Source organism: Balaenoptera physalus (genome assembly GCF_965194825.1).
Source record: "Balaenoptera physalus genome assembly, chromosome: X".
NCBI classification, from domain to species: Eukaryota; Metazoa; Chordata; class Mammalia; order Artiodactyla; family Balaenopteridae; genus Balaenoptera; species Balaenoptera physalus.
Window position 1 is genome coordinate 19,426,749 of NC_138903.1, and position 16,307 is coordinate 19,443,055.

At 43.0% G+C, this 16,307-nt stretch overlaps 1 protein-coding gene across 2 annotated transcripts in view; it reads left to right on the forward strand.

Moving 5' to 3' along the window:
* SMS (spermine synthase) overlaps positions 1-3,538 on the forward strand; it is a 49,918-nt gene extending 46,380 nt beyond the window's left edge. For both annotated transcript variants that reach the window (XM_082447196.1, XM_082447197.1), the window contains 2 exons: positions 1,520-1,635; positions 3,015-3,538. In XM_082447196.1, coding sequence (XP_082303322.1) covers positions 1,520-1,635; positions 3,015-3,054 — 156 coding nt within the window. In that variant the 3' untranslated portion in view covers positions 3,055-3,538. The remainder of the gene's footprint in view (positions 1-1,519; positions 1,636-3,014) is intronic.
* The last annotated feature ends 12,769 nt before the right edge of the window (positions 3,539-16,307 follow it).

Genomic DNA, 16,307 nt, shown 5'->3' on the forward strand with positions numbered 1-16,307 from the left:
CGCAACTAAGGAGCACGCCTGCCACAACCAAGACCTGCGCAACCAAATAAAATAAATAAATATAAGAATTTTAGAGGTTAAGAGGAAATAGTTGGTATTAAATACCCATCTTGTTTTCTAAATCCATTATGAGAAGCTCTTGGGGGAAATTGTGCTCGAATGATAAACCCTACCCCAGATCTACTGAATGAAAATCTGCATTTTAATAAGTCCCCCTATGATTCATACATACATTAAAGATTGAGAATCACTGCTCTAGAATTAGGCAGGTACTGTATCCATTCAGCAGCTCTCCTATGTCTTGGCCAGCATCTCTGATTCCCTTCACCTTTTTTTTTTTTTAATGGTCATAGAGTGGCTGCTGCAGCTCCACATATCCTGTCTAAGTTGGAGGCTGGAAGAAAGTTGAAGGAGCCGGATCACTGTATTTATCCTTGATTGTCCAGAATCAAATATCACTTATATGTGGAATCTAAAAAATAATACAAATGAATCTATATACAAAACAGAAACAGACTCACAGACATAGAAAACAAACTTATAGTTACCAAAGGGGAAAGGGGAGGAGGAGGGATAAATTAGGAGTTTGGGATTAATAGATACAAACTACGATATATAAAATAGATAAACAACAAGGACCTACTATATAGCACAGAGAGCTATACTCAATATCTTGTAATAACCTATAATGGAAAGTAACCTGAAAAGATAAATATATATTATATATAATATATATAGTATATATAACTGAATCACTTTGCTGTACAGCTGAAACTAACATAATACTGTAAATCAACTATACTTCAACAATTAAAAAAAAGAACACATTTCAAAAAATAAATCTTTCCCAGCAGACTTCCACTATATTTCATTGAGCACTCCTACCTGCTGGGGAGACAGAAAAGGGGTGGCAAAAAAGGGAGAAAAATTAGAACAATGAAGTCAAGAGAAAATGTTTGATAAAGAGTAGAACTGGGGAATATCCTTAGTGTATACATCCTGAATAGACTTTTGTTCTCTAATGCCTTAAATCACAGATTTTGGGGAAAAGCACAGAGGTGTGAATATAGTTCTGTGTCAACATCTTAGACTCTTAAGAGGGTTATAGTTTAAGCTATTCTGGAAATCAAGAACATTATCTTTTTGATACTTCATTCTCAACACAGTGGTGACTATTGGGAAAACTTATTTTGAATGGGTTAATGTGTATGAATCTTTGCTAATTGCATGGTGTTGATACAATGACTGTGTCACTAATGAGAAATTGGTCTCCTGCTTTCTGTTGCTTCATACTCGAATAATTTGAAATGGCTTGGTAAATGAGGTAGAAGGATAATGAGCTAATGGATCTATAAATAGAACTCAGTGCAATTTGTGAAAGTACAGAAGCCTTATCTCATTTTCAGAGATGAACTTTTATCTAAAGCTAGAATTGCTCATTTATTAGAGACCTTCAAATGAGTGGGACCCTCAGTAGGACTTAAGAATCCTATTGTTTGCTTTTCTCTCTTTGATTTAGGGGAACTGTGTCAATTTGACGGAAGCCCTGTCACTCTATGAAGAACAACTGGGGCGCCTGTATTGTCCTGTGGAATTCTCGAAGGAGATCGTCTGTGTCCCTTCATACTTGGAATTGTATCCTTTGACCACATCACTGTGTTGCCAAATCAGAACCTCCATGTAAATACCATGCCTGTTTAACATTTTAAAGAAACAGAATTAGTTGTATAGTACATGTAAGGCCCTGATTTCCACCCCCCCCCCCAGATGCTGGGGTGTGGCCTGACACAGCTTCTCAGGTGGTTTTAATGGTCTGGCACCACTGGTTCTCACAGGCAGTCCCCAGACCTGTGGCATCCCCTGGGAACTAGTTTCTCGAGCCCTGCCCCAGCCTGCTGCCCAATCAGAAACACTGGAGGGTGGGGCCCGGTGACCTGTCTTGACCAGCCTGCCAGGAGATTGATGTGCACTTTAAAGCTTCAGAAGCCCCAGTCTAGACACGGTCCCAGCTGGAGCAGGCTGACTGAAGAAGCTCATTGTCCTTTTATGTTAAAATTACTCTACTTTAATATTAGTTTCTACACTTCACTTGATTCTGATTTGCAGTAGAGATAGAGCTAAAAATAATGGTGGGCATCACAAAGTTAATGTTGATGTTCTCCATTAGTTCCACTTAGTAAAGTTAGTCCAGGGAAATAAGAAAAGAACCCAGAGAAAAGCCAAATGAAAGCATTATCATTGGAAATTTATAGTGCATTTCTTCCTCCTAAAAACTGGACTGTGGTCTGCAGACCAAAGCTACCTTACCGGAGGTGGCGGGGTCTAGTTTCCTGTGAGAGCAGGTTTCATGGCTGCCTGCTAGCCTGAGCTCTGTGACCATGACAGCCCCCCAGGGAGGAGGGGCGGCCAGGTTCCTCCTGGCCTGTGGAGAGCTTTGACACCTCTCCCTGGCGAACAGGCGAGCATTTGTTATAGCCAGCTCTTCTTTATACGTTGAAAGAATTTAGAAGGCAGTTGATGACACCTGGAGAAAAGGCTTTCGCCCTCTGGCTCCCCTCTGGTTCCTCTTCCTCTCCATCCTTCCACCTTTTTCCCCCTTCCTAGCTCCCTCTCCTTCTCCCACCTCCCTCCTTTCTCTCTTCCTCCCATCCCCCCACCCCACTTCTCACCCCCCTCTTGTCTTTGTCTCTCCTCTCCTCCTCATTCTTGTACTAATTCCCCAAAACATTTTAGAGTCCTTGGAAGCAGAAGTGTTACCTGAGAGAATATTTGTGTCCCTTTAATCTTTTCTTTGCTCACCCGCCAACCCCCCCCCCCCCCCCCCGCGACATCACAGGTGGTGGGCATCCTGGCTGCAAAGTGCCCTTGTTTAAGAGGCCTTCATTCTCATTACCACAGTGCTGTAAGCTCTGAAGCTTTCATCCATCTTCCAGTTTGTAGGCCAGTAAACAGATTTTAAGTGATGCCTGTTCTTCCTTGAATTACCTGTGCTTATTCCTTGACTCCTTGTCCAGGTGGGTATTTTACACTGTTTGGAAGAAAGCTAAACCTTGAAAATCAATTTCCCCTAATCATGTGTGCTGCAAATAGCCTTCCTGACCTTCGTATGCTGTACATGACATCGAAAGGAGTCAGGCAATTGATTGTGAATTCCTTCAAGTTTCCTTTTTTTAATTATTTTTTAATTTAAAAATCAAATGGAAAATGTATATTTTGATGAGCTAGGGTGTTATTTTTTTGAAAGTCAGCTGAAGGATGATTAGACAGCACAGTGAAGGCTGCTAAATGCACTGAACCCCTAGAATGTGATTTTTGTTTTTGTTTTTGTTTTTCTGTGTGGGCTTTTTTTGTTTCTGTTTTGGTAGACTTCGAATTTGGTTGTTTGGAGGAATGAACATCATTGTTTTCTTCTGGAGGGAAGCTCTTGACGGGAGTTTCTTTCCCCCCCAAATTGACATAGGTATTACAATTTGGTGCTTATAAGGAAAGACTTTAAAAAAGGAATAGCAATGCTTCGATTAAAATTACAAATGAGAAATTTCATGTGTCTGTTGTTTTATTTCAGCCAGGTCTTCTCTTTCTCACTTCTGATCTCACAGAACAAAGATGTCTCCTTGGTCTTTTTTTAGTTCTGTTATATCACTCGGTGCCATTTATCTCTTTCTAATAGGATGGCCTTAGGGCCTTTTTTGAACAGCAGTAATGACTTCATTTACCACTGTGGTAAATGACACACAACCTATTACATTCACCAGTTCTTCATTGTAAAATTGACCTAAGGATAGGAAAAGATTTGGCCTTACTGTAAAGTTGAAAGTCAGAAGCTTCTTTCTATTCCAACTCTTATTGGTATATTAGATGTGAAAATAAAGTCCACTTTGGAATGCTGCTGTGACGTTTTCTGAGTTTTTTGATGCATAGATAGATGACAGTTGTGGAGAGGCCCACAGCCACAAGAGCAGCTTAAACTCACCTAAGGAAGTACGTGTAACAGCGTGGTAGTGTACTTGTGGGTCACAATCCACATCAAAGGTGAGGTTATATTGACCTGGATTGTTGAACATCACTGGGTTATCCTGTTTTTTTTTTTTTTTTTTTTAAAGATTGATTGATTGATTGCTATGTTGGGTCTTCGTTTCTGTGCTAGGGCTTTCTCTAGTTGCGGCAAGCGGGGGCCACTCTTCATCGCGGTGCGCGGGCCTCTCACTATCGTGGCCTCTCTTGTTGCGGAGCACAGGCTCCAGACGCGCAGGCTCAGTAGTTGTGGCTCACGGGCCCAGTTGCTCCGCGGCATGTGGGATCCTCCCAGACCAGGGCTCGAACCCGTGTCCCCTGCACTAGCAAGCAGACTCTCAACCACTGCGCCACCAGGGAAGCCCTGGGTTATCCTGTTTTGCTTTTTTTTTCAAATTTTTTGATTTTTAAATTTTTTTTATTTTTAAAATTTATTTTTGGCTGTGTTGGCTCTCTGTTGCTGCCTGCGGGCTTTTCTCTAGTTGCGGCGAGTGGGGGCTACTCTTCGTTGCGGCACGCGGGCTTCTCATTGCAGTGGCTTCTCTTGTTGCGGAGCACAGGCTCTAGGCGTGCGGGCTTCAGTAGTTGCAGCACACGGGCTCAGTAGTTGTGGCACGCGGGCCCTAGAGCGCGCGGGCTTCAGTAGTGTGGCGTGTGGGCTCAGTAGTTGCCGTGCGTGGGCTCTAGGGCATGTGGGCTTCAGTAGTTGTGGCTCGTGGGCTCTAGAGCACAGGCTCAGTAGTTATGGCGCATGGGCTTAGTTGCTCCGCGGCATGTGGGATCTTCCCGGACCAGGGATTGAACCTGTGTCCCCTGCATTGGCAGGCGGATTCTTAACCACTGCGCCACCAGGGAAGTCCCCCTGTTGTTTTTTAAAAGGTTTTATGCTTTATCAATGGAATGAGTTCATTTACGATGAATTTGTAGTAGGCAAAGCATTAAAAATGAAATATCCAGTGTCTGTTTTGAGACAGTAAGTGTCAACCGAGAACATTCCTCCTCCTGAGATAGGTTCATGGTATGAAACAGATATTCTTTAAAAATGAATATATGTCCATTTTTTCTTTTTTGTTGGATTGGCATGGGGGAAAAATAATAAAGGAGTTAGACTCACGGGGGAACTAGATTGGCTTTCAGCAAATATTTTTCTTGTGATAGAGGTTAAAAACAGCATTGGTAGATAGACACTAAGAATCCTACTCAACCCCCGCTCTCCGACTCTTATATAATGCTTTCAAAGTCTCTGTATACTGTGTAAGATTAAAAATGATGATACTACTACTGTTAGAACACAGTTTGGGGTAAATAGAATTAGAGGGTTTTCTTTTTTTTAATTAATTTTTGTTTATGGCTGCGTTGGGTCTTTGTTGCTGCGCACGGGCTTTCTCTAGTTGTGGCGAGCAGGGGCTACTCTTCGTTGCGGTGCGCGGGCTTCTCATTGCGGTGGCTTCTCTTGTTGTAGAGCACAGGCTCTAGGCGCCGTGGGCTTCAGTAGTTGTGGTTCACGGTCTCTAGAGCACAGGCTTAGTAGTTGTAGCACACGGGCTTAGTTGCTCCGAGGCATGTGGGATCTTCCTGGACCAGGGATCGAACCCGTGTCGCCTGCATTGGCAGGCAGATTCTTTACCACTGCGCCACCAGGGAAGTCCCAGGGTTTTCTTTTTTTTTCCACTTTAGAAAAGAAAGCAAGTGTATCTGCTGTCTAGCTATGGTATTGTTAATATGTGGCATAACTTTATACTTGAAGACTAGCTTGAGGCTGAGGCTAAATCTGCTGATGAATTTCATGACACACAGGTAGGTCCTGCCAAGAGCTGAGAGTTAGGAATGAGATGGATCAGGTTGGGCCAGGCTGTGGAAGACACATTCAGGAGAGACTAGGGGTTGCGGTATGGGAGGAAGAAGGGAATGGAAAGAAATTTTTTATTCTGGGTGATAATGGTGAATTCTGAGCACAATCATTACTTTCTAGTAGAGAAAGGATGCCTGGTTTTTTTGAACATCTTTGTAACTGTTAAAAGCATGCAAACTGAACTCGATAACTAAAAACAACCTCTACTTTTGCTGCATTTTAAGGAAATGTTATAAGATCCAAGCACTGTTACGTTACTTTAATGGGTGTAGTGTTATTTATTGTTGTAGTCTCCTTCATATTCTAAAATAGAATATACTGTAATATATAGCTGCTTTTTAATTAAAGACAAGAGAAATGTGGCTGTAGTTTAAATTCTAGTCAACACATCAGCAGATGTCAAGAACTCGTTTATTAAAAAAAGTAATGCTGCCCTCTCCTGAAAATGTGATTGGATATTTTAAAAATGTGATTAATGGTGATTGGTCCACCTGGGCTGGAGGAAGGCTGGGCTGACAGTGTTGCTACTAAAGCGACAGAAAACTGTGCTGCGCCTTCCTGTGCCGTTGACTAGACACCTTCTTGCTTAACTACTGCTGACATCAGAGTTTACATTTGTCTCAGTAGATTGATCAGTTTTATTCTGTTCCCATGACTTCTGGGATAGGGTGGAGGGTGGAGGGTGAAGGGTGTGTGTGTGTGTGTGTGTGTGTGTGTGTGTGTGTTTGTGTGTGTGTGAGTGAGGGCGAGGGTGAGAGTGAAGGTTGTGTGTGTGTGTGATGTATCGTTGGCCTGTACCCAAGACTCTAGAGCAGTATTATTCAAAGTGTGGTGCTTCAACCAGCTCTTTGTGTTCTAAGCACATTGTTTCGTTTGCTTCAGCTGAAGTGTTTTGTTCGCAGCAAGCCTTCGTCAGTGAACGAAGCATTACGTCGGTCTCCACCGCAGGGCACGCTCCTTACCCAGTCTTGGAACAGCACTGAGTAGCACTGTTCTCGAGGCCAGCTTGGCAGCATTATTTGATTTGAGCTGCTATGTGGCCTTGAAATAACACTTAACCTTCTGTATCACCCTGTTGCTGAGTGTCTTTGTACCACATAATCTTTTACGGTGCTGTGCTTTGGGTTAATACACAACTTTCCTTTACATTCTCTTGCTTTTAAAATAGCTTTGTGAATTATGATTATCACTGAGTAGGCCAACAGTCAAAATTTGAAATATGCCCAAGGGCCCTGTGGCTAGTAGCAGTCTGAATTTAGGTTCCAGCCTTCTGAATTTGCTGTCGGAAAGCTCACATTAGGGGTTCTTTCTCAACCTTTTTGGCACCATGAAGTCTGGCAACCTGGTGAAACCTGTGAGCCCCTCCTCAGAAGCATGTTTTCTAATACATAAAGTAGATATGATTACAAGGAGACAGGTTACAATGTTTTTCAAAGACGTCTGATTTAATATTTGTGCTTTAATAACTTGTTACATAGCTGGATCTAGTTGTGGGTCAAATATTGTAATTTTGAAGCATAATGAGCATAAATAGAAGATCTGCAGCAACTGAAATGTGCTAAGAACGCATCTGACTTCTCTTGTTGACAAAGTCATAGGTACTGTCTGTGCTAACATGGATTGTGACCTATGCTCATGCTTAAAGGACATGCTAGATTTCAGTTAGAGGTTAGTGAAAATAAAGATAGAAAGGTTTTCCCATCCAAGTTCAGAGCCACAAAGAATTCTGTCCATAGATGCCAGGTTAAGAACCCCTGACCCACAGTTTTTGCTTCCATTGTTTCATTGTATTTAGGTGGTGGGGAAGGGTAGCTGGGTCCCTTCACCCTGCTGTCACAACGTCAAATCAGTACTGGCAGATCAGTTCTCCTCGGCCAGAACCATTTAAAATCTCAATTACCTAGTGCAGTCATTCCACTGATTTCTGCTTTACTCATTATTTCAAAAATGAGAAGTAGAACACGGGAAGAAACAGCCCAGTGCTTTTGGAAGGCTATTTGAATACTCTTGGATGTGATTTCCCTGGGAAATCAGATGATAAATGTGACTGGACAGGTGTGCTTATCTCCTGTATCTAGGGGTCCCAGCCACGGTTCATTAATGCAGACCACATCCTGGGGCAATGACCAGTCACGTGGTGGTCATTTCAATGAGTGATTCCTTTCAGATGAATGGGTCCCTCTTTGGGCAACTTTGCAGGGAATGTAACAGAATAAATGAGTCAGGGGTTCTCCCGGGTAAAGTAAGCTTAACAAGCCAGATCTGTTTTGATAGCCCTCCAGTATCCAGAGAGAGGACTGGGGGGGGTGGTTTGCCCTACCCCATGGGGCCTAGAGATGAAGGCCCAAGATTGTAAAGATGGGCAAGGGGCAGTTCTCTGTAGATATGGGCTTTGACACTGGAGTTGACTTGTTAGAGATCATTCCTGGTTCTGCCTATTAGGCAATCCTTTTTTCTTGTTTTAGGGCTAAAATAGTCTTACATATCGGTTGATGATTATGTTGGTGACTTAGGTTCTCAGTAAGTGATTCTGACAGCTCTAAGTTTGTTTCAGAGAGATGGAAATGCTCCTTGGATGACATCTCGTGTCCTCTACTTTCTAGACAACTCTGCCTTTGCCTGCTTTCAGTTGTCTGAGTTAAATTTGATACATGAAATTACCCCTCTGTCCTTCCTCCCAGGGCTAAGGGGGAGCTTCTGTCAACATATCCTGTGCATTCATTGCATGGTCCCTTCACACTCAGTGATTCCGTTTTTTCTCCTCAGTCTTATTCAACAGTCGTCATCCCTTATCTATTGTCCGCATACATTTAAATGTTTAATGTCTGAAGAGACGGTGAGTCCTGGTGGAAAGAACACGCCTGAGTGTGGTTTCTGACCCTGCCAGGTAAGGGTTGGAGGCATTTAACTGAAGCATGGTGGGGGCAGTTGACAGACGGCTAGAATATAAGCTCCAAGGCCGTCACCGGGTACCTCTTGCTCAGCTTGTCTAATGTTTTGTGCATGAAGTTAAAGTGCAGAGTAAAAGGGAACTCTTAGAATTGCATTTTCCAAGTGGAACGTACAAGAAAAGGCTGGTGTGAAGAAGTTGACAGAGGGTTGGGCATGTTCAAGAAGAAAAGCAGCCCGTGATGGTAAAGGGAGAAGTCCCCCCACCTTCACGTGCTGAAGGAGGAAGAACGTCCAGCCTGCCCTAGCGGGGTGCAGTCTCAGTGCGGGTGAAAGCGCTGTGTTGGTGAAGGGTCCTTTCACCAGGGCTTGCGTCTTTTGGTTTCCTTCTTGGTGCCCCCAAAGACTGAAGAGGAGCAGAGACTCAGAAAGGTGTAGAGCAAGCACTCAGACCAGAAAACCGGAACGACGTGTAGGATCTGTGGCCGTTTGGGTGTCAGCCATTGCTGTGAGTCTTCCTTTCCTGTTTGTTTGCGCTCCACCGTTTATCACCCTTGAACGTCTCTGCCCTTGGCGACTCCCTACCCATTGGATGAAATTCTTACTCCAGGCCTCCACTTGGGTCTGGGTCAGCCTACAGGGGACTGTCGCTCGGGTTTCGGTGGAGACCAGGCAGCAAGGCCACGCACGAGACCCTGATCCTGGCCACTTGCGCTTAGTTTGAGCCTGACCCTTGGCTCCCACTGGATAAATCCAGAAGTGTTTATGCCTTAAAATAATTAAGCAGAATGATAAATTATAAACCATCAGAAAAAATTGGAAGTCATGAGGGTATATGGAAAATATACAAGTAAGTGGAGGGCACAAATACAGATGAGACACTTACTATAGAAAGCTGGGTGTCAGCTAGTTAAGGGGGAGGGAGTGCTGGAGTTGAAAACAGCATTGTGTAATCATCGTAATGAAGACTGAATTAGGCAAGAATCATCCCCTGATGTCAAATCTGTGGGAAAATTTTGACGAGCATATTTATGTGGCTTTAAAGTGTCTCCCACAGATTGCTTATGAGTTGTGTATCAGTTTCCTATTACCACTTGAACAAACTACTGAGAACTTAGTTCCTTGAAATAACACAAATGTTTCAGGTCAGAAGTCTGAAATGAGTCTTACAGGGCTCGGATCTGGGCACTGGCAGGGCTGGTTCCCTCTGGAGGCTCTAGGGGAGAATCCGTTTCCTGCCTTTTCTAGTTTCTAGAGGCCACCTGCGTTCTCTGGCTTCTGGGCCCTTCAGTCTCAAAGTCAGCAGCACAGCACCTTCAAATCTCTCTGCTTCCGTAGTCACATTACCTTCTCTTTCTGACTCCTGCTTCGTCCCTGTCGTAAGGCCCTGCTGGGATTACATGGGGCCCATCTGGATGATCCACGATACTCTTCCCCAGTTGAAGCTCAACCACAGCTGCGAAGTCCCTTTTGCGATATAAGGTAACATAAGTTTCTTGGATTAGGATGTTGACATCCATAGGGGGTGATTATTCAGCTTACCACACGTTGCTAGAGAAAATAACTTTTTAGTGGAGAAACTGAACAACACTTTGGCTGGGTGATCAAAATCAACAAGGGGCAGGTGGACATCCTATGCTTCCAGTGTTGTGAGAAGGGTCCGTCATCACCTATGCAGCATTAGGCTAAGAATGCATTACCTGAAGCTGATCTTTTTTTTTTTTTTTTTCAATTCACGAATCACTTGGTTTATTGTACACAATTAGCACACAACACAGGTTAGTCAAAGTAGGGAAAAGAGGGTAACGAACCAACCCAAGGAGAGTCCACAGGAGGCTTCTCAGCGCAAGCAGCGGTCTCCGGTCTGGCAACAGGTGCCTGGATCTAACCTCTAGGAAACATTACATCCCAAATGAGAAATGTTCTCTTTTCAAAAGGCCTGTATTCTTTAAAAGTATCAATGTCAAAAAAGAGAAAAGGCTGTGAAAAGCTTTCCAGATTAAAGGAGGCTAAAGAGACAAGGCAAATAAATGCGTTATTTGACCCGACACTGGATCCCGTATTGGAGGAAAAATCCTGTAAAATTGCATCAATTGACAAATTGGTATACGAATGGTAGTTTTGATAAAGTATTGTATCTGTATTAACTTGATGAGTTCTAATTGTAACTTTCCTCTAAGTTTGAAAGTATTTCCAAGTAAAACATTAAACATTAAGAAAAAAAAAGGAATTCTGTTGACACAGTTGGTCTCCTGTCTGCCTGAGGGATGTGACAGCAAAATTTTTGGATGCAGAATCAGAAACCTCAGAGGAACCAGGCTTAAGGGGCCTGTCTAGCACCCAAATAAGCATGTGCTGCTTTTAAGATCTAGCACAGGAGACGGTGAAATGTGATGTTCGTGAGGCAGCAGAAGTTCTAGTGGCTAAATTACGTCTTTCAGGCTTTCTGACTGCTACACAAAGAAGAAAACGTACCTGTGAGGGCTCCCTCAGGAGATCACGAAGACTGAGGGGAGCGGTTCTCTGCCCGGGATGTCTGCTGCGGTGGAGCTAAATGCAGATGCCAGCAAGCCTCAGAGGAGGGCGCACCACTGGGCTCTGGGTCTGCACTCGGGTTCTTGGGGCTCCCACTGGCTTAGAGACAGAAGGCCCCCGGCAAAGATCTTGCTTCAAAGACCCCACTGTTTCTTTGCTGTTAGATGTTTCTTCCTGAGCTTCTGCTAATACACTGCAGGGCATGAGGGGTTTGATTTTTTTTTTTCTTTCCCCACGTATGTGGCAGAAGAGAGGAATGGAGAGCGAGAGTGGGACTGAAGTCTTCTTTTTACTTAAGGCAAAACCGGTTTTTTAAAATTTTAAATTTGAAAATAGGGTCACATTAAAAAGCTATTCAGGGACTTCCCTGGTGGCCCAGTGGTTAAGAATCCGCCTGCCAACACAGGGGACACAGGTTTGAACCCTGGTCCGGGAAGATCCCATGTGCCGTGGAGCAACTAAGCCCGTGCGCCACAACTACAGAGCCTGCACTCTAGAGCCCGTGAGCCACAACTACTGAGCCTGTGTGCCACAACTACTGAGGCTGTGTGCCACAACTACTGAAGCCTGCACACCTAGAGCCCATGCTCCACAACAAGAGAAGCCACTGTGTTGAGAAGCCCACACACCGCAGCGAAGAATGGCCCCCACTCAACGCAACTAGAGAAAGCCCGTGCACAGCAACAAAGACCCAACGCAGCCAAAAATAAATAAATAAATAAATAAATTTATTTAAAAAAAAAAAAAAAAAGCTATTCAGGGAAATCCCTGGAGGTCCTGTGGTTAGGGCTCCGTGCTTCCATTACAGGGGGCACGGGTTTGATCCCTGGTCAGGGAACTAAGATCCCGCAAGCTGCACGGCCAAAAAAAAAAAAAACTATTCAATTAGTTTTACGAGAAAACTGATTGAGGACTTAAAAAGGTTCAGCTGGAACTGTAGTTGCCCTGCTATTTAGAAACAGGAATAGAAAAATGAGGGCAGTACTTCACAGACTTGACTGGATGAATACCCGAGGATCTCCTTAAAACACAGTCTGGTTCTGGAGGTCTGGGCAGGGCCTGGGAGCCTGCATTTCTCACAGTCATCAGCTGATGCTGCTGGTTTGTGGACCACACTCTGAGTGGTACTGAGCTGGAGCACTGGTAAGTGGAAAATCAGGTGGGTGGCCTTGCAGGAAAACTCGCAGAAAGCTGTTGCATGAATCACTGCTGAATCAAAATATTTTAAATATCAGCATTGTTACAGGTGGCCTCCAAAGCAATAGATGATGCCACGGTAATTGCTAAAATGAGTTCCTGTTTGACTTCCAAGGGTTAGGAATGTTCTCATGGGCTGTGTTAAAAAGGCAGTTGGATAAACCATTAATCTGGGGCTCAAGTTTAACCTCCCAGTACTCACCAAAGGGCATCTACACCCTCAGCATTTGAAAAATTACGAAACTGGTGGTGGATGGAGGCCAATTAGTGGAGACTTTGAAGCAGTGATCAGTGCAGATATTTTCAAGTTCTCCCTGCAGTTTGAAAGGATGTGGAGACCCTGTTAAGTGTGCAGACATTGCCCTGACAGCTAGAAGTTTCTAAACACAAGGATGAGGGATTATACTTTTTATTCAGCTAAACATGCAATTTACTGAAGCCTGGATTATGCTTTGATTTCATGGGTTTAGGTAAATTTGTTTATTTCTGTGGAGGGTAAAACCAGAACAAATTTTAATTCGTTCTTGGGTCTTTTGCAAGTTTATTCAAAATACAATGAAGAATAAGGGGAAGGATTAGAGGTTACACGATTCAGTCCTGACGTTGTACTGGAACAGCTTTCAGGAGCACTTATTGGCCACTTTTGCTGCAGCCTCCGTGGAGGGAGTCCTAGAACACAATGTTTGGGATATATTTAGGGCAATGTGTAGAGGAAAGAACATGTGGGCACCCTCTTAAGCAGCAAAGAAAAATGAGCAGAAAACAGCAGCTCAAAAGCAACAGGGCAGTGTGAGGGCTGCTGGAAATAGAAGCGTGAAGGAGTAAGTGTAGACTAAGGTGAAGGCTATAAGGAAAGCACACGTGTTTCAGGTAAGGGATGAATAGGGATGGAGGTGATTTACTGCAAGTGCTTTATAAAGCACCAAACATTTACAAGTAGACAGCAAAACCTAATACAGTTGACCCTTGATAATGTGGGGGCTAGGGGCGCTGACCCCGCACACAGTTGAAAATCCAAGTATGACTTACATTCAGCCCTCGGTATCTGCAGTTCTGCATCCTCAGATTCAACCAACTCCGGTGTAGTATTGTAGTATTTACCACTGAAAAAATCTGCATACAAGTGGGCCCGTGCAGTTGAAAGGTATTGTTCAAGGGTCAGCTGTACTATTTTTCTCTTCTACAGCTCTATAAAAAGAGAAACTCTTAGATTTTCCATTAACCAAAAGGCCATCAGGCCCCTCCAGTCTTATTTCTCCCCCACCAGAAAGTTATCTGGGATGGTGTTATGGGCTGAGTTGTCCCCCCAAAAGATGTTGAAGTCCTAACCTCCAGTACCTGTGAATGTGACCTTATTTGGAAATAGGGTCTTTGAAGATGATCGAGTTAAGATGAGGTCATTAGGGTGGGCCCTTATCCAATGACTGGTATCCTTATAAAAAGGGGAAATTTGGACCAAGAAACACGTATGATGTGAAAACACAGGCAGAATACCATTCTACAAGCCAAGGAATGCCTAAGGAGAAAAGCGTGGAACCGATTCCCCCTCACAGCCCTCAGAAGGAATCAACCCTACCAACACCTTGATTTCTTTTTTTTTTTATTGAACTATGGTTGCTGTACAATCTTATATGTTACAGGTGTACAATATAGTGATTCACAATTTTTAAAGGTTGTACTCCATTTATAGTTATTATAATATATTGGCTATATTCACCATGTTGTACAATATATCCTTATATCTTATTTTATACCTAACAGTTTGTACCTCTTACTTCCCTCCCCCTATTTTGCCCCTCCCTCTTCCCTCTCCCCACTGGTAACCACTAGTTTGTTCTCCATATCTATGATTCAGCTTCTGTTTTTGTTATATACATTCATTTGTTGTCTGTTTCTTTTTTATTATATTCACTAGTTTGTTTAATTTTTTAGATTCCAGATATAAGTGATATCATATAGTATTGTCTCTCTGACTTATTTCACTTAGCATAAAGCCCTCCAGGTCCATCCATGTTGCTGCAAATGGCAAAATTTCCTTCTTTCTTATGGCTCAGTAATATTCCATTGTGTATATATATATACCACATCTTCTTTTCGATTTATCTGTTGATGGACACAGGTTGCTTCCATATCTTGGCAATTATAAATAATGCTGCTATGAATATTGGGGTACATGTATCTTTTTGAATTAGTGTTTTTATTTTTTTCAGATATATACCCAGGAGTGGAATTGCTGGGTCATATGGTAATTCTATTTTCAGTTTTTTGAGGAACCTCTATACTGTTTTCCACAGTGGCTGCACAAATTTACATTCCCACCAACACTGTACAAGGGTTCCCTTTTCTCCACATCCTCACCAACATTCGTTATTTCCGACACCTTGATTTCTTTTTTTTTAAATTTTATTGAAGTATAGTTGATTTACAATGTTGTGCTAATTTCTGCTGTACAGCAAAGTGACTCAGTTATACATAAATATGCATTCTTTTTTTAATATCCTTTCCATTATGGTTTACCATAGGGTACTAAAGATCGTCTGTGCTATATAGTAGGGCCTTGTTGTTTATCCATCCTATATATAACAGTTTGCATCTGCTAATCCAAAACTCCCATTCCTTCCCTCCCCCCTCCCCCTCCCCCTTGGCAACCACAAATCTGATTTTTATGTCTGTGAGTCTGTTTCTGTTTTGTAGATATGTTGATTTGTGTCATATTTTAGATTCCACATATAAGTGATATCATATGGTATTTTTCTCTTTCTGACTTACTTCACTTAGTATGATCATCTCTAGGTCCATCTATGTTGCTGCAAATGGCATTTTTTTTATGGCTGAGTAGTATTCCATTATGTATATATTCCACATCTTCTTTATCCATTCATCTGTCAATGGACATTTAGGTTGATTCCATGTCTTAGCTATTGCAAATAGTGCTGCTATGAACATAGGGGTGCATGTATCTTTTCAAATTATAGTTTTGTCTGGGTATATGCCCAGGAGTGGGATTGCTGGATCATATGGCAACTCTATCTTTAGCTTTTTGAGGAACCTCCATACTGTTTTCCATAGTAGCTGCACCAATCCGACACCTTGATTTCTGACTTCTGGCCTCTAGAACTGTGAGACAATACATTTCTGTTGTTTAGGTCACCCAGTTTATGGTACTTTGTTACATTAGCCCTGGGAAAGTAATACAGATGATCTTCAAAATAGATGGCAGAAGGAGGAGTGTTTATGTACTAGTCAGCTATTATTGCAGTAATACTGCATAACAAGCAAACTTGAAATTTCAACAGCTTATAGCAGCAAGTATTGATTTCTCTCTCACCCATCTGTGGTTGGCTGGGGTTCAGCTGATCCAGGCTGGGCTCTGCTGGGCTCTGCTCTAAGCTGTTAAGTTGGGTCGAGGTCTGCTCCACATGTGTCTCCTCCTCCTTGGACCAGTGGCTACCTGAGACATGTTCTCCTGGTGAAAGATGGGGGTGCAGGAGGGCAAGCACCATGATGCAGGCATATTTTCAGCCTCTCTCTGTGCCGTGTCTGTCACTGTCCCATTGGTCAAAGCACATTGCATGGCCAAGCCCAAGGCTGAGAGGCAAGGAAGTATGCTCTGTCAACCACGAAGCCGTGGCCAGGATATGGATGACAGGAGAGTGAGGAATTGAGAACAATAATTTAATCTACCACATTTGACTTAAGAATTTAATGTAAAACCCAAGGAGTGCTTTATGTCTCCTGTTCAGAATTCATGGTGTTTAAGGAAAGAAGAAAATGTCTTATTGAGAGATATCACAGATATCCACCTTGACTCTGACAAATG